General features: G+C 41.3%; 1 protein-coding gene across 4 annotated transcripts in view; it reads right to left on the reverse strand.

Moving 5' to 3' along the window:
* Positions 1–1,309: 1,309 nt before the first annotated feature.
* Positions 1,310–26,562, reverse strand: part of CDK6 (cyclin dependent kinase 6) — a 249,413-nt gene continuing 224,160 nt past the window's right edge. For all 4 annotated transcript variants that reach the window (XM_066354385.1, XM_066354387.1, XM_066354386.1 and 1 more), the window contains exons 6-8: positions 25,035–25,085; positions 19,160–19,295; positions 1,310–12,275 (exon numbers count right to left, since the gene is read on the reverse strand). In XM_066354385.1, the coding sequence (XP_066210482.1) occupies positions 12,129–12,275; positions 19,160–19,295; positions 25,035–25,085 (334 nt within the window). In that variant the 3' untranslated portion in view covers positions 1,310–12,128. The remainder of the gene's footprint in view (positions 12,276–19,159; positions 19,296–25,034; positions 25,086–26,562) is intronic.

Here is a 26,562-nt window from a genome sequence, read left to right on the forward strand (position 1 = left end):
AATATTTTCTTCAGTGCTTGGGGCCTCAACTGACCTTAATCCACCTCTGAATAAGAGTGTAGTGGTTACTAGGGGGAGGGGGAAGGGCAGAGAGGGAAGGGGTGGGGGAGGCGGGGGAGGGACATAAAGAGAAACAAATATAATGTGACAGAGGATGATTTGATTTTGGGTGATATACAACATAATCAACTGTCCAAATAATGTGGAGATGTTTGCTCAAAACCTATGTACTCTAGTTGACCAATGTCACCCTGTTAAAATTAATCGTCTAAAATTAAAATAAAATATAACCGAGGCAAGTTCCAATGAGAGAATTCCCAGGGAATTCTGGAGGACTGATGTAAAAATGCCTGGTATTGTACACAAAGGGGGGAATGCATGTATCAGACAGCAACTATTAGTTTGTGGTGTGGAATCTAGGAACTGCTGGGTCTGTCTGCACCTGGGATATATGTGGCTGAACAAAAATGGGCCAAAATAAACAGAAATGATCGCCCTCTTAAAACTCGTCAGTGGCCCCACACTCCTTTATACGGCATATGGAACCCTTCGGAACATCCCTTCTGGGCTCCTTCATACACCGCCCCCACCTTTACTAATTGTTTTCAAACATTAAGTCATGGGTCTCTTAGTGGGGTTGTGAAATCAGTTTGGTGGGTTGCCACCAGTATTTTCAAAGAGCGGAGACAATAAAACAGAAAAGAGAACACATGTGGGACAAGGCAACATTCTGTGAAATTCAAGTCCCTGATACATGGACACGCGTGCCCGTGTGTATGTCCCAGACCACGCTGTCAGATTACACTTTTCTCTCTGGGTTATGATCCAGACATCTGCCGGCTACTGCTTCCCGGGGGGGGGGGGCTTGTCTCCAGTCCTGCCGCCGCCCTTTCAGGACCGTGTGCCTCTGCGCTCACAACGTAGTCTCCCTGGTAGGACCGGCAGACGTGGACTTGTTTTTGTGAGTCCGCTCAAGCATCATTTCTGATAGGAATCCTGGCTCATGTCCAGGTGATCAGCCATTGGTTCCACAAACCCTTCACAGACTCTGTAAGCTCAGGACTGCCCATGCCTTACTCATTTTGAGTTTTCAGTGGTTAGTAGGGTCAACTCATAAAAGCCTATTCGATATCTGCTACTGAAGCTCTAAATTCAGGAAGCTATTTACTTTTTAAAGACACTTGAAGCTTGAAAAGTAGCCTCTTTAAAACATATTCTGCTAAAACTTATGTTATCACATGTTACTTTACTTCTGGCAATTATATTCACTTGACATTAATAGTAAACAAAAAAACAACTAGGACAATAATTCATCTCCAAGAAAGCAGTTTAAATTGCTGTTTTTATTATTTTTATTTGCTACCAATATTCTTACTGTAAGAATACAAAAAGCATGACAAATATACAAAACATTTTCTTTTTGTTTCGGTTTAACTTGTGCATGTGAAAACAATGACCTGGACAGTTAAGAATTAAGCACCAATTCTTAACAAAACAATAAATTTTCCATTATTTGACAATAAATACCTAAATTTGCATTCTAGCACCCAGTAAGACATCCAGTTTCCAAAGGATTATTGCTCTGTAACCCTCTGAATTTTCTGACATGTTACCTTTGTCACTGCAGTGAAGACTATTGGCAGTTCTCGCCCTCCAAGTACAAGCACATGCTAGAATGGCTACCTCTGACCTCAGGAACTTGGGGTCATAAAAATCCTTTACTTGAGCTCCTTTTAAAAACAGACTGCTAGTGAAGGGGTATTTAATGTAAGTTTTGGAGGTCACTGATTGAAATGTTTTACACTACACAAATACCTACTTTTTAATTTTCTTCTTCGGGGGGGGGGGGGGGGGGGGAAGTCTAGATTAACTGGCCTGTGTTTTCATCTACCAATAGGGAAGGAAGCAACATCATTCAGCTCAGGGTGCTCTGAATAAGATAATTTTACAGATAAACTTAATGTCCTTTGTTGGGGTGGGGCTCAGGAGGGTTTTCTGTATGGAATGGAGGAATGGTCACTAGAGCAAGACAGTCCTTCCCATTCTGCTCCTGTCTACACCCCAGGACATTTTTCTTTCAGGACTAAATGATCGGGGTACGTGGGAAGACTCCCTGTTTAGCACTGCAGCCGCACTAGGACTTGGAGAGCGCAGGGTTTCTGTACCCCGTGGGAAAGATCCCCTGGCGAACCTGTCAGGCCAGTGTGCTAATTCTCAATCTTGTGTACAGAGAAAAGAGCAGAGCCATATCTAGCAACAAACCATCTGCCAACATATTTGTAAGACTGTGTTCCGGGCAGTAAATTTCCACACTGCTTCTTAAACCTGTGGAACCCAAAGCACCCAAACAGCACTCTGTAGCAATATGAGCGAACGGAATGAGAGAGGTTTTGCACCTTTAAGGAACATGCACCCTTGTAAGTCTGTACCCTGATATTAAAATAGCAGAATGAGTTTCAAGTATGAAGAAATACAGTAAAAGTATAGCCTGTAAATGGATAGAAAACAGCAGCCTAAAATGTGGTTTGTATTCTGGGTTAGTTTTCTCTTTCTATCACTGCCCAAACTGAATGCTCTGTAGAATAACTTGTTTAAAAAAATCAAGGTATATACAAAGATGCCAAGGGGCACCTGACTGCTGTTGTGAGCACACTGTGTGCCCAGCACCAGAAACCTTCTCTTCATGACGGTGGCCAAGCCTGAGCACACCCGTGATGCCGAAAGTATCTCTCATTGTCCCTGACACCAAAGAGCAGCAGAGGAGGGTGTAGAGCACCAGAGGGACTAGCCAGGATGGGGGCAGGGAGCACTTCAGAGGGCGGGAGGAGGGGGTGCAGGGGATGGGCGACTTCTGCTGGGCTGGTGCACAGTCTAGATCAGTAACCGATATGCAAGTGCACAATCCCTACATCTCTGTAACTGTGACTTCAAACACAGCAATCAACACATCAAGTGTCCAAATTAAGATATTTTTCTACTTCCAGCACATTTTCTATCATAAGTCAAAAAAGAAAAGCTCACTGGGTATGACATCCTTGCTGAAACCTGAAAGGAAGTTTTAACTGGGCCCTATGGGAATGCAGAAACACGAATACACTTTACACATCTCAGAAGTGATAACCCTCTGTAAGACCCTCTAGTTCTAACCTGCCCTCTAACAGGAACCGATATTGTGCTTTTCTTAACACACACTGCTCTTCTAGACCAAACACTTGCCATTTTACCTTCAGATCAAAACCTAAAATGCCAGCAATGCAACAAGCTCTGAGGCTGTTGGGAACGGTTGGTTAAAATCCCATTGTTGATTACTGTACACGCAGTCCTCATTTTTATTAGCAGACTAGATTGCTTCTGTACAAACCAAGTTGTGTCAAGCATGGAAACTTGGACCTCTCTATCTAACACGTTCTGGAAGCTTCAAGGCACAAGCTGACAGTTCTGCTACTACAGAAAACTCTCACACTGCTCTCCTTTCAATAGTATTACCTGTTCCCACTACTGCACACACCACCAGGGCTCTAGGTCACACGGGGAAGCTTCTCAAGGCCAGACAAGAGGCACTGCCCAGGCATCTACTGTCTCTGCTTGGCATCTGCTCCGATAATCAGCTGGCAGAGCTCCTAAATTAAGGCAGTATCGGATGCTTTTCTACTTGTAGTTTTGCTATATGTTCACACTACATTATATATTTGATAAAAGAACAACTACAAAGTCCTTTGCTTTAACTCCTTTATATAATGATAACTAAAACACTTAGACACAAAAACTATCTATAGACTTAAATTCTACCATTATGTTAAGAGGCATGAAGCTTATTTGGGGGCTTAGTCTAATTTTTACTTTCTTAGCTCCGTCAAGACCGTGATAATGTGTGTTAAATGCATATCCTAATGCGGTTTGGTTTCAGTTACATTTTCACAGGACTAGTGTAATACAGAAATAAATAATATAAATGAATATAATAGAAATAATTTATGCAAATGTAGAAAACTTGAAGTAGATATTCCCCCCCTTAAGTGCTGATCCTAAGGGTAATTGATGCTATTCATTCCATGTACTAACTAATGTATTTATTACTTGTTATAGCAAAATAAATGAATGCAAACTAAGTAAAGAACTATAATAGTCACATATACATTGTTGCAAACACAGGACCAAAATGAGAAAATATATAGTGCACTAGGGGGGAGGGGGGTTTATCCAGAAATGTATTATTATTGGAATATGTTTTCATTATTTAGGATTTCAAGGTCAAATTCAGAGTTGCTGATGAGCATAGAGCTATTGCTAGCTAATAGATATTACTGCATGTCATAAAACAAAATTAGAAACTTTCAAGTGAGGGTATAAAGGGTATCTTCAGGACTGTAACCTAAATGCATGAACGGAATTTGGCTAGAAATGACAGAGTTAGAAATTAAATAACTGTGTTGCTCTATGCTTGCTGATTAGTGCTACAGTCATAGTTCTTGGTAGTTATATGTACAGTTATGTGCCCCCTTTAAGAAAACCTACATTTGTTATTTGCTTAACAAATCAATTCACACAAAAGTTCCTCTAAACAGGAAAATCCCTTAGTACACTAGATAATTTGCTTACATACCTTTCATTACTTGACAAAGAAAAAGAAAGAAAAAAAAATTAAGAATAAAAGAGTTAGGAGCTTTTGCCAACGGAGGATGATGCAGAAAATAAACACATTTTCACAACAAAACTTTTCCAGGCACATCTTTTGCCATCATATACGTAGAATGAATAGAAAATAAAAAAATAAAAAAATCTTTCCTGTGATTATACATCTTCCTTTAAAATCAAACAAACAAACAAACAAACAAACAAACAAAACGAGCTTAGACCTTGAGAGATACCTGATAGGCGGCTTCATACAGAGCGGCATCTCTTTATTACCTGAAATTTTGGAGAATTGGGTTGTACTCATTGACGCACAGAGAACACCCGTTTGCATCTAGGGACAATTTACGTCCGAAGATTGCGGAACAGATGCCTCTGAGACAGCAGCAGGGAACATGGACCTCGGGCAGTTTCCTGCCGGGTCGCACATTTCAGCACTACCAGGTGAGCGGTGGGCAGGTCCCAGCCAGCCCTGCCCTGCCCCCTACTGCCAAGGGGAGGGGTGGCAGCGCGGAGCACCTGGAGGTTTGGAAGTTTTCCCAGCAGGAGGGAAGTTTTGAATACAAGCAAATAGACACAGCTTTCACTTGTCACTGACTTTGGTGGGACATTTTTAAGGAGAGGGATGAGAATGACAATATCTCAAAAGGTTTTGGCAGCCCTTAGTGTGTGCGGTATTTTGTGACTCAGCAGCAATCACTGAGACTTGCTGGCTCTTTAGGAAAGTTAAGGCACTATTGAGTTTCTGTCCCTCATTAGGACTAAGCTGCCTTCTGTTATGTTGTACTAAGGACACGCTGAAAAATACTGGAATTTCTTTCTTCCTAAATTTCGGTGACACTACTGAGCAAAGTGCTAACACTAACTAAAATCTGGGGATTAATGGGTCTCGGAGAAGACTTGGGAATTATAACATGAGTATATGGATAGTTATATCTATACTAAAGTTGCCAAGAACTTCACAAATGGAGGAATTAAAGACATGTACATATAGCCCTAAATTATTATGCTCTCATGTTTAGACAAAAATTTAAAAAATTATAATTTCTTGTGAATTTACACCTGTGATTATACAATTGTAAAAATTACCAGGTTTTTTTCAGGGTTATATTTCAGCATAGTCAATTCTTTAAAAAAACAGTTTTGCTATTTTAATAACTGATATGTTCCTTATTTTGTTCATCTGATTTTTAAATGAGGATTAAAAATTCAATGTCTGAAGGCCACCATGGCAGGGACCGTGGGGAGTGTGACAGCAGCCGGCGGGCCTGGAGCACTGGGCTGGAGCACTGGAGTTTCGCACTCCTCACAAAACTGAGCGTTGTCTTTTTAGTAATTGGCCTTTCCATCTTTGAAACTTCTGCACCTAGAGAAAGTGAGGTAATCAGGTACCTCAAAATAATATTTCTTAAATAAATCATGGCCTAGACTTTATGCATTTAAATCATCGAAATGAGACTATTATCCATCTTTGAGAACAATTTAACTGTAGACAATCCTTCAGAACCTAGCTAACAACTAAAATACCTAAGTTACAGAACAGTATGAAGACTATTAGGCACCCTGAAACACAAGTGCTAGCCAAGCGTTAACTACGTCAAATCATCAAAATGAGACTATTATCCATCTTTGAGAACAATTTAATTGTAGACAATCATTCAGAACCTAGCTAACAACTAAAATATCTAAGTTACAGAACAGTATGAAGACTATTAGCCACCCTGAAACACAAGTGCTAGCCAAGCGTTAACTACGTGTGGAACAATAAACTTAGAAGTCTTCAGGTATACCTTTAGCCTTGCTCTGATTCCCACCCCCCACGTTGACAGAGCCACCTTGTGGAATATACTGGAATAAAACAAGAAAGCTTATCTCTTAAGACAGTGTGAATTTTAAAACAGACTTTTAAACCTCTTTTTCCTACCATATTAACTTCTAATTGCTGTAATAGACTTTAAATAGATGCTTGAAAAAATCCTGTATTTATTTTCAGGTGGATCTTGTTTTCTTCTTGAAGGTCAGAGCACCAATATAAAGGAAACAAGTATATGGATAGAAGTCCATTCATTTATCTAAATGAACTCTCTGGGACTGCTGAGAAACAGAACTCATTTTGAAAAGCCCACTTGCACTTCACTGAAAGAAAAATCCCCAAACAACTAACTGAGGAAAAAGATAAAAACCAGAACCTTTCTTCTTTTGTTGTTGTTTACAAAGGTCAGAAGATAGAAGAGGCCAAAAGAATATTTTTGGTTTATTTTTTGAGAAAATACCTGTTAGAAATGCTTGAGATATAGGTATGTGAAAAAAGGAGGCTAAAAATTGCATTGATAAGAAATTAAAATGCTATTTTTTTCATGCTTTTGAGGAAAACACCATTATTGATTCTCTGAGGACTTACATAGCACGCCAGTTTTTGGTAGCTTTAAGAAGCTTTTCCAGTGTGGAGAAGGAATATGTAGCTATTGTCTTTTTTCCACTTAAGATTTTATTTATTCATTTTAGACAGGAGAGAGAGAGAGAGGTAGAGAGAGAGAAGAGAGGAGAAGGGGGGAAGCAGGAAGAAGCATTAACTCCCATATGTACCTAGACCAGGCAAGCCCAGGGTTTCAAACCGGTGACCTCAGCGTTCCAGGAGGACATTTTATCCACTGCGCCACCACAGGTCAGGTTATCTTCCTAATCATATATCTGATTGCTCTGAATGCACACACACATGATAAATTATTTGGATTTCACAAATTTTTTAAAATCCTGGTGGCATAGGGAACACAAGCCTTTGAAAAATTTCCTTTTTTTTTTTAAACGGACGTTCTTAGGCTTGCATACAAATGTGGCTTTATGTGGCTGCTTCTTTCTATGAAACGAGAAAGGAATACAGATAGTTTAGTTTCCTCGGCTCAACTTTTTGGAATGGCTTCTCCATAAAATTTGTTTTGAACACACCAAGTTTACAGTTGCCAGATGATTTCAATACAATATATTTGTTAGTAAAATATATATCCCTCAAAATAGATTTAGCTTGGAAATAGTCCTCTCTGAATACCGTCATTTTCTCTAGAATTTCCTGTATTCATTGCCTGCTGTTTTATGATTTTTAAAGATTTAGAAGTCAGATAACATCTTTATTTTTATAAAATACATTATTTTTGTGTCATAATAAAAAACATGCATTCTTTTGATTTCTATCAATATCTAAGAATTTATATTTCAATATTTTCTTTCCAAAGTAAATATTCTATGGTCTCTATACTTACAGAATTAAGTAATTATAGGGACATATTAACTTTTAACATTATTCTTTCTTGGATCCAAGTATGCAAAAAAGCCTGCTTTTGGAAAATGTGAGCCATTCTCATGTGCTTATCATAAAAATAGTCAAGTTGTCACTTAAAAGAAAAGAAGCAATTCTTGGTGATAATATGTTTATGATATTATGAAGCTTTCATGATTTAATTTCCATAATGGAATGAGAATTGCCGTTACTGACTTTCACAGTCACAACTTTTAAGCAGCTATAATTAGTTAAAAGCTTGATTTAAATACATAATTTAAGATTTAAAATGTTTGGCCCTGGCTGGATAACTCGGTTGGTAGAGCATCAGCCCGAAGCGCAGAGGTTGCTGGTTCAATTCCCAGTCAGGGCACATGTCAGGACGAATCAGTGTTCCTGTCTCTTTCCCTTCTTCTCTCTCTCAAACCAATAAACATTAAAAAAAAAGATTCAAAGTATTTGATATAATTTAAGTTTTTTCTCATCATTATGAACCACATCCTACAAACTATAAATTTTTCTGTTAAAAGGTGCACATTTTCTTTAAGACATTAACATCCTGAAATTTTCATTTTTACTTAAAACTGAAAGGCTGAGATTCTATTTTTAGGTGAATATTTTGAACTACTTTTAGTAAGTCACCCAGGGCTAAATGAAATGTCTGCCATTCACTGTGTGTTTCCTGAGAGAAAATCATGAGAATACAGGGGGTGAAATGGGCAGGAGCTTTCTTCCAAAACAGGTTCTCTGCTCCTTGAGTTCACAACCACTTCAAAGTAGAGATGAAGATGAAGTGGGAGCCCAATGCACCGGATTCTCACAAGCTCCTCGAAGTTGTATATATAAGGTTAGAAGGTTAGGTTTTTATTACCCTTTGCCATGCAATAGCTATGGTGCCTAAGTGGGCAGGTTTCTCCTTTACTCTTTCTAATTCTTTCCCCACTGATTTGAGAGACAGAAAGAGAGAGAGAGAGAGAGAGAAGCATCAACTCGCCATTCCACTTAGTTGTGCACTCACTTATTGCTTCTCCTATGTGCCCTGGTCAGGATTGAACCTGCGACCTAGGCGAGCTGGATAATGCTTTATCCACTGAGTCATCCAGCTAGGGCTCTCCTTTACTCTTTTTAAATGTAGGTTTCCCGAGTTCCACCCTGCACAATAGTTCCACAATGTCTGCACCACCAGGACAAAATATCAGATAGAAAGGGTCATGCCCATTTATGGACCAATTCTAGAAAGATATTCAAATGTGATTTCAAATCTGTTGCCATATTTTTACTGCTGCAATTTGCTTCAGTATAATTCTGAGGCAGCCTGACCTTTTTAGCTAATCACTGCCTAGCCTTTGGCAAAGGTGTGTGAAAACATACGTCACAGAAGAATAAGCTGTATTCAGTAAGTTTGCATTCTCCTCTATGCTTCAAAGAGCCCTCGCGGCAAGTGTGCTTGTGTGGGATCCGGATTTCACAAGCGGTGAGCCTGAAGTAGGTGACATAAAACGAGAGACAATCACTCAGGCGTCACAACCACAACCATGGAAGACCTGGCGACAGACTCTTAAGTTCAGAGAGGCTGAAATGACCTCTCATTCTGCCTCTCGAAGGATAATGTGTCAAGTATTATCTAATACCAAAATGTTGGTGCTTTAAGTTTTTATAAACACTAATGAGAAATGAAACCAAAGCATGTGCCAGAAATAAAAGTTGAGCTCTTGTTCAAAATTCTAAAGAATGCTAAAGCAATTCCAGTTTAGATCAGCTGCGTTTTCTTGAGCAAGCTTATGAAACTTTTTGCAAAAGCAAAAACTCAAGTTATATTCCCTCTCAGCATGGATACTACCGAAAAGCTCATGACGAATCAGTGCGGTGAGTGTTAAAATTCACTTTCTAGGTCCCAGCTAAAGTGTTTTTGTATTTTGCCCCCAATCTATGGACAGGCAGGACTCATGTTTCCAGGGGGAGATGGCAAGAACACCTTGCGAAGTGCTCGGGGCTCATTATATCTCAAGCATTTCCAGTGATGACAGAACATAACGTCACAATGGAGAAAGTGACAAACATTCTTAAGGCCCATCGTCTCGTCTGTAGCTTGCTTTAGAAAATTTTCCCTACTCTGTTCATGATCAAATCACCCTCTGAGGTTCCTTTCCAAAATGTCCTCTTTCTTGTCTGCAACACTTAGCTCTCTACGCTAACTGTATTAGTGTAATTAGTCCAACTTCTGGGAGAAGAGAAAAGTAAAAGAAAAAAAGAGAAATATCCTGCTCTTCAAGTTACTGAATCAGAACAATGTTAAACAATATATGTATTGAAAACAAATGGTTCCTGATTCAAAAAGTTCTTAAGAAGAAAACTCCCCTAATTTTTCTCTGGTTCAAGATAGTCATACACAATACTAAGCTGTGAATACTTTAGGAAGGCTTGACTATGCATAAATATCACTAGGAACTTTTTCTACTGAGTGAAGCAATGTCCACTCTTTGAAAATTCTAACCTTAAACATAAGCTTAACTCTTTCATAAAGTCAAAACATGAGCCAGAAGGCAAAGGTAGCTAAAATTCCCTAAACATACCTAATCTCTGTGTATCCCGGTTATTAGAGCCCATGAGCTCTAAGCACAGGTAAGGCAGAGACGGTATGAAATATAAAGCACTACAAAAGAAATGGCAAGAGGGAGAGTAAAGCTGTTCACAATGCCCAGGTCAGGCTGGCTCTGCGGAGGGCGGGCATGTGCACAGGGCCCTGGAAACGAGCACAGTCTGGGGAGGGAAAAGACTGTTTACAGAGTAAATATTTACTTCTAAAAATAGGTAAAGATATTCCCTCAGATACTACACTGCCAATGTAGTCAATAAAAACACAAAACACTAGGTAACAGCTTAAAGCAATCTATGTGCGGGAGATAGAGAAGAACCAGTCTTCTACTCACTGCCTAGGTAGCAACAGTAAATGCCAGGTAGGAAGACTGAATTGGAGCGAGAACACAGGGAACCCTGTTAGGATTGTGGAATTGGAGACACAAGCCATAATCTGACTCTATCCACAAAAGGTTCATTAAAAGAAAGAAAGTGCATGCAAACATCTTAAGCAATCTGTTATTAGTTATGGAATGGCAGTAATGTATATTAGAGGCACTGTAGGATAGATAAATTGGATATTTTGCAAATAAGGCAGTGCATTGTAGAAAAAGTACAGTGTAAATAGGTGGGGAGAAATCGAATGGCAGTTTTGTCTCTAGTCAGAGACCTACTCTCCGAACCAAACCAGGAAACAGTTTCTGACAATTTCCTAAAATTAAAAACAAAACAACAACAACAAAAACAAAAAGGAAATCCATTCCAAACCAAGAAATTAAGGCTTTTTCTACTTTTTGGACAATTTTACCTATTTGAGGTAAACTCCCTAAATCTATAGCAAGTAAGAAAGAGATTTTTTTTTTCAGAAGATACAATAAAGCATATGATACAGGTTAACATTGATTTAGAATGAGTCAATTCAGCTTTCTGAAGAGTAAATAGGATGGGTGCTTTAAAAAATAGGTCTCTTAAAAGATACTAGAATTTCTTTTCCTCTTTGCTGTGTTTATAAAACTTCATCTAGATAGTTTTTACTACTAACACATTTACTACTTTTGGCCAGAAAAGAAATTCTAAGGACCCAGGCTCAACTTTCTAATTTGAGAAGCTCATTCTGGTGAATCACCTTCGGGCAACAGGCGCTTGCTCTTTATGGGTCACTTGGAATCTCCAAAAGTCAGTTGTTGTTGTTGACAGAAAGTAACACTTTAAGAGATCAAGAATCACACACACACTCACTCACGCACCCATGCTCATTACAAAGTACCAAATCAGGTTTGGGCAGCTGCAGAGAGATTACAGCATAACTCGGCTGTGCCCGGTTGCTCACTACACTGGCAGCATTCAAGGTCAGAAAAGTGAAATGGCAGCACAATTGCCTAGCAGCTTCTCTTCTGGAATTTTTCCAGGGTTTTTTTTTTTTGAAACAGACAGACAGACGAATGAACATAAAGCTGCAATTGCTTTTGCATTGATTTCAAACGGTAAACTAGCCGGTTTCCTTGGAGAAGCAGAGCCTATGCAGAAGAGGCAGCCGGAAGGTCTCCGGGCAGGGATCTCCAAGCAGCTCTGCAGGGCTTCCTCAGGGAGACCGCCCCTGCCCACGGGGCTCTCCAGGGGCCAGCTCCAGGCAGCGGCTGGGAGCTCAGGCCGTATTCATCTCCGAGCTGTTCTGGCTGGGCGGCAGGTGGGAATCCAGGTTCTCCTTGCACCTCTCCAGGTCGTGGAAGTATGGGTGAGACAGGGCACCGTAGGCAGATATTCTTTTGGCTGGATTAAATGTCAAGCACTTCTGTGATAAAGAAAAAATAATTGACATTTTAACAATGTGCTCATATGGCCCTGGCCAGGTAGCTCACTCAGTTGGTTAGTGTTGTCCTGATACACCAAGGTTGAGGGATTGATCTCTGGTCAGGGCACATACAAGAATCAACCAGTGAGTGCATAACTAAGTGGAAAAATAAATCAATGTTTCCCTCTCTCTTCTTTCCCTTTCTCTCTCTCAAATCAGTAAATAAAAATGTTAAAAAAAAAAGCTCAATGTGCTCATAGTTACACATCTTCACTGCCATAAATTACGCTGGTTAATACTGATATCCATTTCAAGGGACACTAAATAAACTGTGTAGACAGTACTCATCTTTTTATTTTATTTTATTTTATTTTTTTAAAGATTTTTTTATTTATTCATTTTCTAGAGAGAAGAGACTGAGAGAGAGAAGGAGGGAGGAGCAGGAAGCATCAACTCCCATATGTGCCTTGACCAGGCAAGCCCAAGGTCTCGAACCGGCCACCTAGGCATTCCAGGTCCACGCTTTATCCACTGCGCCACCACAGGTCAGGCCATTTTTCTTATCTTTTTTTTTTTTTTTTTTTTTTTTTTTTTTTAGTGACAGGAGGGGAGATAGTGAGACAGACTGCCGCATGCACCCCAAATGGCATCCACCCAGCAACCCCTTTCTGGGCTGATCCTTGAATCAACCAAGCTATCCTTAGCACCTGAAGCTGATGCTTGGACCAAGGGGTGCTCAAACCAATTGAGCCACTGGCTACAGGAGGGGAAGAGGGAGAGGAGGGGAAGAGGGAGAGAAGGGGGAGAGGGAGTCGGTAAGAAGCAGATGGTCGTTTCTCTTGTGTGCCCTTATCGGGAATCAAACCTAGGATTATCCATACTCTGGGCTGATGCTCTATCTACTGAGCCAACTGGCCAGGGCCATCAGTACTCCTCTTATATGTATCCTTTATTTTATTTTTTTTTGACAGAAACCAAGACATGAGAGAGGGACAGACAGGACGGGAGAGAGATGAGAATGATCAGTTCTTCATTGTGGCACCTTTGTTTCCATTGATTGCTTTCTCATATGTGCCCTGACTGGGGGGCTCCACCTGAGCCAGTGACTGTGGGGTCATGTCTATGATCCTATGCTCAAGCCAGTGACTCCACGCTCAAGCTGGTAAACCCGTGCTAAAGCCGGATGAGCCCGTGCTCAAGCTGGTGACTTTGGGGTTTCGAACCTGGGTCCTCTGTGTCCCAGTCCAATGCTCTATCCACTGAGCCACCACCTGGTCAGGAATATATGTGTCCTTAATGTATAAACTGCCCCTCATGAAAAGGCGACACCTTTTGGTTTGCCTGTAGACTTTTACTACCCAGGATTTCTCTGCAACCCATCCAGGTCCTTTAAAATATATTATTATTATTATTATTATTACTGTAGTATGTTTAACTTTATTTAGGTAGTGATTTTTCTAATGCTAGCAAACAGTGCTATCTATATTCAGGGACTTCACCCTAACTTTTAACTCTTCGCCAAAGTTTGTCAATGAGCAGGGAATGGCGGGCGTTGTTCAGGTGTAAAGGGTAATGACCGAACTATTCTGCAAACCAAAACAGCAGTTTCTGACAAATTCCTAAAATCCAAAATAAAACAAAACAACACTAAGGTGCCATACTGGCTAGCAGCACCCTATAAGGAATCCATTAGATTAAATTAAAATCACTAAACTCTATCACAGGCTGTCAACTCAAGTGCAGGTAGAGGGTGAAAGGAGAAGGTGAAACCATGAGACAGCAGTCTCCATTCCCAAACTGCCGGTCCATAACCAATTAGAAAGTTTCCCTAAAACAGCCCAAGTGTCCATCAGTGGACGAGTGGATTAAAAAGCTGTGGTACACATATACAATGGAATACTATGTGGCCACAAAAAATAAGAAAATCTTACCTTTTGCAATAACATGGATGAACCTGGAGACTGTTATGTTAAGTGAAATAAACTAGGCAGAAAAAGAAAAATATTATATGACCTCATTCATCTGAGGAATCCAATGAACAATGTGAACTGAGGAACAGAATAGAGACAGAGGAGAGATCAAAGGGACCAGAGGAAAAGAGAACAGAGGGAAAGGGGATGATAGGATGGGATAAATCTGAAGGGAAGGGGGGAGGACGCTATGGGGGGGCAAGAGGGATGTTGAGGGGAATACGGGGAAGGCGGGATGCACTTGGGGCAACACTAGAATCTATGTAAACACAATAAATTAAAATCAATAAAAAAAAAAAAAGAAAGGGGAGGAGGAGTGGGAACCTTCAACTCACAGTACTTGCTTCTCACATGTTCTTTAACCAGGCAAGACAGGGGTTTCAAACCAGTGGCCTCAGCATTCCAGGCTGATGCTTGACCCACTGAGCCACCACTACACATATGGTGTATACTAGGGGTCTCAAACTCGCGGCCCGCCAAACAATTTTGTGCGGCCTGCAGACTAATCCACGAAGTTCAAAATATTTTGGATAAAATTAAGTAAGCCTAGGGGCCTACTTGTATTTTTCATTTCTCTAGCATCCTAGCTAGATATTAGCTTAGTTAACAGCAGTTGTGATGCGAACTACAGTTTCTGGTCGTTTTGTGACACTGAAAAGTGTTGCGTAACAGTTGCCTTTTGTAGACCTAGTGCGGCCCGCCGAAGGGCTGTGATCTTGCTCTGAGGCCCACATGCTGAGTTGAGTTTGAGACCCCTGGTGTATACAGTTTTACAGTGTTATTCTATCTTATTGGACTGGCTTTCCCTCACTGTTCTCCTTTATTTTAAAAGTAAGGTTCTTGTTTATTACTTTGAAGGGTTTTTATTTGTTTCTTTGTTTTCCAATAAGAACTTTAAAATCAGTTTTTCTACTTCTAAAAAAATTCTTTTAGTGCTTTCATCGACATTGTTAAATTTATAGATTAATTGGGAAGAGGTAGACAACTTTATTGATATTGAAGCCTCCTAAGAAAAGAATGTGTTTTTCCATTAAAGTTTTGTTTTGTGTCCGTAGAATTTTTGAAAGTTTTATTTGTATAGATTGTGGATATTAATTTTATCCTGCGGCAGTTTGTCATTTCTGTGACTGTCATATATGGCCCCTTTAACACATTATTTTTTTTCAGTGGTTGTTATTTGTTTTTGTTAGGCTGACCCAAATGAAATCGTCATTTCCGTAAGTCAAAAAAAGGTTAGCTCAACACTGGCAATCTTATAGCTTTCCTAATAGGAATGCCAATGATTTTTTAATATTTACTTTGTTCATAATTACCTTAGTGTTGCTTGTCATTCTTTTTCAGGTGATTTTCTTGAGTTTGTCAAGTGTGTGTAATTATATTATTTGTAAATAATGATAAATCTTAACTTTATCATTAAAATCCAATTCTCACACCTCTTAAAAAAAAAGAAAGTTTCCCTAATCTCAGCTCCAATTCCAACCCAATCCCCGCCCCCTCCTTCCACCAACACCTCCGGGCATGACGCCCGGGTGGGCAAGCGTTGTGCCCCAGGAGCTCACAAGTAGGAGAGAAGCTGCACCAGCTTGTCCATCCTCGTGATGCAGGGTTCCCTGAGTGAGCTGGGTATCTGACATGTCTGTGAACTTGAATCTGCTGTGTAGTCTAAGGATTTAACATTATCATGGCTATGTAGACCACTTCCATTTACTTTGGGTTTCTGCGTTTATGGAGCTCTGTTGAACTACAGGGAAACTTTCTTCCCTTCCTTCCCGCCATCATGGGAGTACTCTTTCCTCTACTAAAGTTGACCTTGCCCAGGTAACTTGCTTTGGTCAGTGGAGTGTGGATCAAGGAAGCAGGGTGGCGCCTCCAAGCCTCGGCCTTCAGGGGCACCCTTGGTTTTTGCTTGCTCGTTTGGGAGTATCCTCCTTGGACCACGAGGAAAACACGCTCCAGGGAGCTGAGGCCTCCAGGCCCGGCCTAGCATAAGGCTCATGGAAAAGACCTGCACTTGACCTGAAGGCTGGTGGAGAGCTGTCTCTGCTGTCTGCAGACCCATAAACAGAAAAACCCCCACCTACTGTTATATGCTAGTGAGGTGTTTCTTGGTTATTTTTATAAAGCCAAACAGACTAAATACAAGGATAAAAAAAAAATGTACCCCGGGCTCTGAAAGTGGTTAGATAGCCAAGACTCCCAAACTTTTCAGCAAGAGCGTCGTGTCTGGAGTGAGCTCAGCCTCTCAAGTTGCCCATGACCAATGGGCAGCACTTAGAAAGATGTGTAGGTATAGCTATTAAAAGTAACTCTCTTCTCCTCAACTGTCTTATGTACAGGGGTGGGTAAAAGTAGGTTTATAGTTGTTTGTATGGAAAAAGACATGCAGGTTATGATTATTACAATAGCTTTATTAACTCAAATGAATGCCATCACAACTACAAACCTGTTTTTGCCCACGACTGTATGATGTAAGGGCATTTATAAATGTCGATGTATATACACACACACACACACTCATACATATATGAACTGAGACTCTATATATAGAGTCAACCTTTTTTTCAGATAAAAATAAAGAATAACTCTTAACATGCTAAATTTTCAAATGTTCATTGTTTCTTACATAATACAAACTTTCTAAAACACTTTTGATTTTTTTTCCTTAAGTAAATGCTTTTCAATGGAGGCAACAAGTACTGGGGGCTCAGGGGCCTGTCCCGTACCAAATGGCCTATCGTCAGCTTTCCAGTTCTAGCTGTGTCCCTCCAGCAGCCCCTGAGGGTTCTGGGCTTGGAGATTTGGGCTGCCCTTTCTCTGAATGCCTGCGCATGTTGTGCTTTACACTCCAGTTTCTCCTCGCCCTGACATCACCGGTTCTGCTTCTCACGCCTCAACGTGTTCCTTCCTTCTCTCTCTGCTACGTTCCTTTGTTCCCTTATCTTGTTTTCTCCTGCTTCTCTTCCAGTCTAGCACTGGTGTATCGTCTGGCTTTGAAAGCCACCACGGCTAGTGGAGCACCCTAAATGCGGATGTGACATTGTCTGTATTCTTTACATTTTAAGTTCTTGGGGATGCCTACTGATGTTGGGCCTAGGAGATATTTGGGGTCACTATGGATAATCTGGTAGCTGATGGAGTTAAATATGTCCTTACTAATGTTCATCCCTGTGACTGTCTGTCCAGAACCCTCTTCTCAGCAGGAATATCTTATCATTCAAAGCTCCTGCTGAGAAGGAGAGCCTGGAGTGGCCATGCTTTATACCACACGGTCCCCACACCCCTTCCTAGCACAGCACACTGGACCAACAGCCTGGCGAAAGGTAAGGTGTGTCGGCCAGATTCTTCCTTCTAGGCATATGATGTAGGAAATTCAGAAGGGCAAATGCTAGCAGTGTGGGTTAGAGCTGAGAAAATGCACGCACTCGCTGAAGTTCAGAGCCTGGGGACCAGTGAACGTCCAGGGGAGTAGACAGGACAACTGAGAAGCAGTGAGGCGAAGAAAAGGCTCGCAAGGCAGAGCAAAGCAGAGTTGCTGAGAGCAGGTGAGGCACAGACCAGGATGGAGCAGCAGCACTGAACGGCTTTCCACATCCAGGCTGTGTGAGACATTCCAGCTAGCCCCTCTCCTTAAGGTAACGCAAATCCATGTCTGCTGTTTGAAACCAAGGAAAATGTTTCCTAAATAGTAGGTGAGTCAGCAAGTTGGTATATATTGTGAGCCTTTGTCTAGGTGAATAGTCTCCCTTCTAATTAATTTATTTCAAAAAATGTGGGCCTTAGTGAGTGTCTCAGAAATAACAGTGGGGAGGGAAATATAGCTGTCCTTGTCCATAACTCGGCAGTGGAGGGAACTGTTGCCTACACATCAGAAAATGAGCCGCCATCAGGTGAAGATGGAGTTAGGTTTCCTGGGAACATCCATGGCTGTGCAACCATGGCAACCACTGTCTGTGTCCACATATAGCTGAAGCATAACACTCCTACTAAGACCTCTAGACTCTTGGGTCCGTGTCTGAAATTCAGAATACACTGACAGAATGGGAGCATGTGCTCCTCCCGGTCTACGAGCACTTTCTTGGCCAGATAGTCAAGGTAGTTAATTCAGCGGTGGAGGATACACTCATCACTCATTGTATTCCAAACACGAAGAGTAGCCCAGCAGCTGCACCCCTACTCACCTATCGCTCTCACCACTGAGTACAGGAAATTCTGTAAAAGGCCAAGTATTACGATTTGAGTCTCAAACAGGACACTGAAGTCCTTAATTTCAGTGAGGTATTTTATATGTGCATGACACATCCAATACTTATTAGGCACACAAGTCTAGATGAATGGAGAGGCTTCAAAAGCTACATCCAAATGAACATTCAAAGTTGAAGAATTGAAAGTGTGTGTATCAGACTCTTTTTTTTTTTAAACAGAGACAGGGGGATAGACAGGGACAGACAGGAACGGAGAGAGATGAGAAGCATCAATCATTAGTTTTTCATTGCGCGTTGCAACACCTTAGTTGTTCATTGATTGCTTTCTCATATGTGCCTTGACTGTGGGCCTTCAGCAGACCAAGTAACCCTTTGCTGGAGCCAGGGACCCTGAGTTCAAGCTGGTGGGCTTTTTGCTCAAACCAGATGAGCCGGCGCTCAAGCTGGCGACCTCGGGGTCTCGAACCTGGGTCCTCTGCATCCCAGTCCGACGCTCTATCCACTGCGCCACCGTCTGGTCAGGCTCAGACTCTCTTTTGACAGGAACTGAAGACATTCCAGAATCAAAGCCACCAGCGGCTGCAGGTGTGGAAATGAGAGCTGCAGAAAGGTGGTGGCCTTGCCTTGTGTGTGACGTCCCCGCTGCCCAGAGTGGACAGGGCCAGTCTCTCAGCAGCACAGTGCAGATCAACTGTGCAGCAAGTGAACTTACCAGAAGTAGGTCTTTGCCTTGTTCATCAATATCTGCTACAAAGTTCTCAATAGGCTGAGGAGATTTGGAGTGAAAAGCCTGCCTGGGAAGGGCAACATCTCTAGGCCAGTCCTCTTCTCCTGGGAGTCCAATCACACTGCAACAGAACCATGTGTGAGTACCAGCATTACTTCCTATGCAGAAGCTGTTTTCCCACCAAAGTCTAGAGAAAGCTCAAGTCTAAGGGGAAGGCACGAGGAACACAGAGCCCCGGGGCCCCTCACATGAATGACTGGCAGGACCCTCATTTCTCTCTGTCCGGTTGTATTCGGTACTCATGGAGTACAGGGTAATCTCACAGAATTATAAAATTCCAGAGGAAGAGATAAGAGATTGCTCTGGAAGCAGATGGTAAATGTAAGAAGCAATAAAGAAATGGAAAATGTTGTATTACCAATGGACCCTGACATACTGACAAAGTAGGACCTATATATTCAAAGTAGACCTACTTGGGCATATAATATTTTCCTTTATGCCTAAGAGTGCTTTTTGTGTTCTGATCAAACATTTTCATATTGACATGCTTTATGAGGCTCATGTAACATGATTTCCTAACACATAAATTTGGAAACCTATATATTCTTATTGATCAATGTCAACCCATTAAATATAATTAAAAAAAATTTTTTTTTTTAAATTATTTTTTCATTTTACAGAGACAGAGGGTGAGTCAGAGAGAGGGATAGACAGGGACAGACAGACAGGAATGGAAAGAGATGAGAAGCATCAATTATCAGTTTTTCATTGTGCATGCAACACCTTAGTTGTTCACTGATTGCTCTCTCATATGTGCCTTGACCATGGCCTTCAGCAGACCGAGCAACCCCTTGCTGGAGCCAGCTTGGATTCAAGCTGGTGGGCTTTTTGCCCAAACCAGATGAGCCCGCGCTCAAGCTGGCAACCTTGGGGTCTCGAACCTAGGTCTCCTGCATCCCAGTCCGATGCTCTATCCACTGCGCCACTGCCTGGTCAGGCCATTAAATATAATTTATAAATGTAAGAATAATTCCTCAAACAGTAATTATATACATTAGAATCGGGAAAAGAAAAAAAGAGGCTAAAGGTATATTAGAATTGTGTTTTGCAAACATTATTTTATAATTTAATATCAAAATTAATTTATATGTCTTTATTATGCTCTTCTTTGAAAGTATAGTGTGTCCATAAAGTCATGGTGCACTTTTGACTGGTCACAGGAAAATAACAAAACATGATAGAAATGTGAAATCTGCACCAAATAAAAGGAAAACTCTCCCAGTTTCATACCTATTCAGTGCAGTTCGATATGGGCTCATAAACAGATTTTTTAGGGCTCCTTAGGTAGCTATCCCGTATAGCCTCTACAGACTCGTCACTGACTGATGGCCTACCAGAACGGGATTTCTCCACCAAACTGCTGGTTTCCTTCAACTGCTTATCCCACCGAGTAATGTTATTCCTATGTGGTGGCGCTTCGTTATAAACGCACTGACATGCACGATGCACTTTGGTGGATTCGAATTTAGCGAGCCACAGAACACACTGAACTTTCCTCTGTATCGTCCCCATCTCCACTGGCATGGCCGTGGGCTGCTCCGTATACACGGTGTTACGTCATCATCTGCGCATGCGCACATGCTGCCACATCATCCTACAGAAACTGGGAGGGTTTTCCTTTTATTTGGTGCAGATTTCACATTTCTATCATCTTTTGTTGCTTTCTTGTGACTGGTCAAAAGTGCACCATGACTTTATGGATACACTGTATAATGATTTTCAAATATTCCAATGTAAGCATATAAATAAAAACAATATCATTTATGTTTTCTCTGAAAATCATTCTGGGATCAGAAATGTGGACAGAGCATCAAATAATAAAAAAACAGCACAGGCTTTGGAAATAGGCAGACCTGGGTTCAAATTCTGCACCTGCCACTTCTGGGAAGATAAGGACAAATTACTTAACTTCTATGCAACTATATATAACAATTTATGGTTGTTACGGGGATTAGCATGAATTTATATAAAGTGGATAGCACAGTGCCTGGCATAGTACTTGTCAATATCCATATATTACTCTTTATTATTATCATAAAAGGAAAATAATGTTATTAATCTAAAATGTGTAGGTAATGCATCACTACCACCCTAAAATATGAACTGCTTGAGTTCTATTAATGTATAACTAAGGTTCCTTAGAAATATTAACAGGTATGTGGCCTTACACAACATAATACACATTAAGTAGGTATTATTTATAGGTTATGCATAGGTGGTATGGAGGTTTGAACAAAGAAAATCAAGGGATGCAAGAACTTACAGCTTACATAGACTAACGCTGAACTAAAAAATTAGAGTTTAGAGAACAGAATCTATGACTACTGAAATATCGACCAAACAACTTAAAATGACAGAAATGCTGCTGGCCTGCCTGCACTGGGTTCAGCTGGGCTGCCCTCGCTGGGACTAAGGCCCAGGATGGATGTTCTCCTGAAGATGTGGTGGTAAATGTCACAGGATCTCTGTAGGGCTTGTTCTGCTTCCCTTACTGAAAAGAGCCCAGGTTCTGGACCTCACCTGGGAAGAGCAGACACCCATCTCAGACTGCATCCATCTTGGGGTGTCTGGGCAAAGACAATCCCACCTTGGTAGGACATGCTGGGAGAGCCCTGCTATTGAGGCAGACGAACAGAGACTCAGTGACGCATTTACTGGGACAAATGAATGGAAGTATCAACTAGAGCACTATACATTTTTTTCTGAGAGAGAGAGAGAGAATGTGTCAGACAGGAAGGGAGAGAGATGAAAATCATCAACTCGTACTTGCGGCACTTTAGCTTTCTCACACATGCCTTGATTAGGGGCTCCTGCTGAGCCAGTGACCTTTGGGCTCAAGCCAGTGACCATGGGGTCAGGTCTATGGTCCCACACTCAAGCTGGTAACCTCGGGACTTCAAACTTGGATCCTCAGCATCCCAGGTCGATGCTCTATCCACTGTGCCACTGGCTGGTCAGGCTACAAATTTATTTAAGAGCAAGACTGAGACTAAGACTAAGAAGAAGAAGAAGAAATCTCACTATGAATTAACAAAGGAAATAAATGTGTATGTCTTTGGGTAGAATGACACTGGCAGAGGCAGAAAAGAATGCTTATTAGAGAACATGAAATTTTTCCTTTTATTCATTTTTAGTTTTTTAGTCATTTTTTATATCAACATACTTGTATATCATCATGAGTTACCTAGAAATTGGTTATAACACTTAGTAATAATTTAAAATCTTTTTATTTGCAGCTTTTAATAAACTTATATTGAGTTAAATCTGGCAACTAAATGCCAAAAGCCCTCTGGAAAACAGTATCTCTATATGTATGTGTGGTATATAATTAGATACATGTTTATATCATGTTATATTATGTTATATTACTGCTTATATAAATAACTTTTTAAAATGTTTGTAAATCTATCACCTCCTCTGGATCCCCATTAACTTCCTATAACAAGTAAGTCAAGTATTATTATTTCTGTTTTATAGACGAGGAAACTGAATTAGAGGAATGAAATCAACTGCTGAAGTCACACATCAGCCACAGAGCCTGGAGTGAGCCCAGTTCTCCTTATTCCAAATCCAATATTTTGTTTCTATTTAACCATGACTCTGCTCCTAAAAATGCTCTAAAATGCCACAGGCTAAAAGCATTCAGTTTCATTTTCAAAGTAATTGCTCTTCTTTGAAAAGTATAAATCTTCCTAAACACAAACATTTCTTTTCCCCTTAAGAGAATGTGAATATAACTTTCTTAAAAAAAAAATTCAGTTTAATGCTATATGAACTTTTACGGCCCATTTGTGAGTGTGGTGAAATTCTGATAGATCCGTTGAGAAGTGCTTGCATCAAATTTCAGTATTTGGACAGCTGAATATAAGCTTTAAAAGTTGACATTTGTACTGGAAAGAATGACAGAGCATAAAACCTATAAATGGCAGTGATGGTGGGGACAGAAACCATTTTTTCAAGTACTTTAGGAGTGACACTAGGGTGCAGCATTGTCCCTTTCTCTACACCAAAGTAATAAAAGCATTCAGAGGAAATAGAACATAATTTCGGTGAAGCAATGCCAGAAACCAAGAAGTAAAATCTAAAGGCACAAAACATGCAGAACTTTATGGCGGCTTTCTGCTGGCGAGGACTTTGCCAGAAGTGGACCGGCTTTCCCTTGGAAGCTAGTCAAACATGCTTGTCAAAGGTTCATCCTGGTCTACCTCACTGCTTCATGCACTCAGGGGCACCAACAATGTGGACCAGACTGCAGACGCCAGTGCTGGAGGTGGACCACATCCCTTGGTGGTGTCAGTAAGGGAACGCGGGGGAAGGACTTCAAAGCCTGGCAAGCTTCCCTTTTAACAGAGGCTCACTGGGGTATGTCTGACTTTCCCAGTTCCCTTCTCAAGATCACACACACACAGAATGTATTCAGCAGTGATGGGGAAGAGTAGATGGGAGCTCATCACTGAATGACAAAGAACCTGACATCCAGAAGCAAGTTTTGTCCTGAATCCATCCATCTTACAGAGTGGTCAACGAGAGAAGCAGCAGTTGTGCAGTTGCCCTGGACCCAAGCAGCCCCCAGATAATAAAACTAGCAAATGCTTTCAAACCTTAAAGCTACCACGCTCTCACTCGGCAGTGGCACTGCACTAACAGATGGCTACTGAAGCAGCTTCCAGCCACGGAAAAGAACAAGGTCAGGTTCCAGTTGTACTCCAACTGTTTTAAGCAGTCATGCTTGAGTAGTCAGGGTTAAATTAGAATTACTTTCTTTAGGGGTATTTCTCCCCAGTTTTACAGATTGCAAATATCAAAAAATCACTGGGATTCCTATAAAGTGTCACAGACCAATGATCAGCGCTATTTTTGGTTCTACGACTCCCACCTTCTTCCTATTCCACCCCACTCCTGATGGGACTGGGCAAAAGCACAGGTCTCAAAAAGGATGCCGTACTGCATGCTTTGTGGGAAGAAGAGCCCCCTTTTACATTCTAGACACATGAAAGCACACACACCCTCCCATGGCCACATGCAGACATGAACGCAACTCTGCGAGTCATCATGGAGCTATGTTAACAGACAACTGGAATCAAAGAACTTGAGCACCAGAACGGAACTTAAAGAGAATTTTAGCCCCAAGTCTCATTTCTCAGGTAAAGAAGTTGAGGAACAAAATAGTTAAACAACTAATAATGAATTATAATAACAGCTAACATATGTAAAGCATTTACTATGTATCAGGCACTGTGTAAGCTCTTTTTAGGGTATGTTAAAGACTGCATAGTTATGTCGCCACGGACATAGGATTAGAACCCAGGGTTCTCAGTGCTCTAAAGAAAAATGGATTGCATAGCATACTATTCTTCATCCAGGAAAACAATGCAAAACCAACTGGGGTGACCAAAGAATACTCAATGGGGACAGGAAGCCCAGTGGGCAAGGATGGGCACCAGGCCAACAAGCGCGCCATCTCTGATGGTGGATGCATCTGAAATGACTCCAGGCAGACAACACATCTGAAGTAACAATCAGGAGCTCAGCCAAGCAGAGGAAAAGGAGCGGAGCAAGGTCCACACAAGCAACATACAAGATTCCAGAGTACAGCGGTCAGGCCGCACGGCACGACAGGCTCCGCACCCAACAGCACGCCTACCATGTCCCCACTCACCACACAAACAGTAACACTGTCTGCAGCAGCAGCTTGGGGTAGGGAAGACAAGAGATAAACTATTATATGAGCGTCAGAGGAATGTCACTGTTAATGTTTCAATGCTACGGACACAGATGTAAAATTATAGTCATTACTTACTCCAGGATTTTCCCTAGTTGATCCACATCTGAACTTCCACGGAAAAGAGGCCTAAAAGAATAAAGATACAGATTAATCAATGAATTATCTCAGGTTACATTTCAGTCTTATTTGCCACTATCACTGTTTTATAGGAAGCACAATATTCTTTAAGTGTGGGGGAGAAGGAAGGAATTGAGACATCTTCCCTTTGGTAAAGGAACGTCACAGGGTAAGGATCACTCATGAATACCTGGTGGTACCCGACGGCCATGTTTTAAGATCCCAGCTATCCTGTTCATGGCCTTTGTAATGGCGGTGCCACCATCACATACAGGCCCTGGCTTCCAAGTTCCAACCACAGCGCTTCCTCCTGAATCCCTCTCCTCCCACTGGTCCCGAACGCTACAGTCAGCTACCTCTGGGTCCCTTTTTCGGATTATACCACTCCGCTTTCTCCCAATATTATGGTAGAGAAGCACTACAAGTTCAAAATCTTAACTCTGAACTTCAGAAGCATTTGTGAAGCCACAGCCCTCATTGTTTACACTGAGAATTTAACTAGCAATTAAATTGGCACAACTGGTGACACTTCCAGTGTATTTTCCCAGGAGATCAAATACCCTCTGAGAACAGGGACTTTTCTAGGTTTGTACCCAACCTTTGGCCTAGTGCTTTACCTGAACAGGTGCTGGGTTAGTAAATATTTTATTTGATTACACACACACACACACACACACCTATGGTATACATGTAAATGTTCCCTATCTCCTTGCTCAATGAATGACATAAACAGGTATTTTTCAACAATGTGTTTAAAAATATTTAAAGACTATTAACAGAGATCATATTTAAAAATTATATTTAAATTTATAAATATTTAAACTTTACCCCTTAAATATTTTCTATGCACAGTAAATAAACTCACTATATGTAAAGTTCTGCAAAGTCACAAAACTTCAGTGCTCAGAAGACACCATAAAATTCTTCAACCATACTTTCTATTTATTATTATTCTTAAAATGGTTCTTTTTCCAATGTAGTGGAAAATAATTTATTTGTGGCAATGTTATAGGCTGAATTGTGTCCCCCCCCCCCAATTCATATGTTGAAGCTTACCCTTAGTACCTCAGGATTCTGTACTCAGATTCCTTTGTATGTATCTAAGTGTCTTCACATTCTTGCTCTATTTTAACAAGGAGTCAAGTAATTCACCAAACCAACTGTGGCTCTCTATACCCTCCATAAACTTACTGACTCATGCTCCTTCTAGATTTTTTTTTTTTTTTTTGTATTTTTCTGAAGCTGGAAACGGGGAGAGACAGCCAGACAGACTCCCGCATGTGCCCGAGCGGGATCCACCCAGCACGCCCACCAGGGGCGACTCTCTGCCCACCAGGGGGCGATGCTCTGCCCCTCCGGGGGGTCGCTCTGCCGCGACCAGAGCCACTCTAGCGCCTGGGGCAGAGGCCAAGGAGCCATCCCCAGGGCCCGGGCCATCTTTGCTCCAATGGAGCCTTGGCTGCGGGAGGGGAAGAGAGAGACAGAG

Source organism: Saccopteryx leptura, chromosome 12 (genome assembly GCF_036850995.1).
Source record: "Saccopteryx leptura isolate mSacLep1 chromosome 12, mSacLep1_pri_phased_curated, whole genome shotgun sequence".
Classification (NCBI taxonomy): Eukaryota; Metazoa; Chordata; class Mammalia; order Chiroptera; family Emballonuridae; genus Saccopteryx; species Saccopteryx leptura.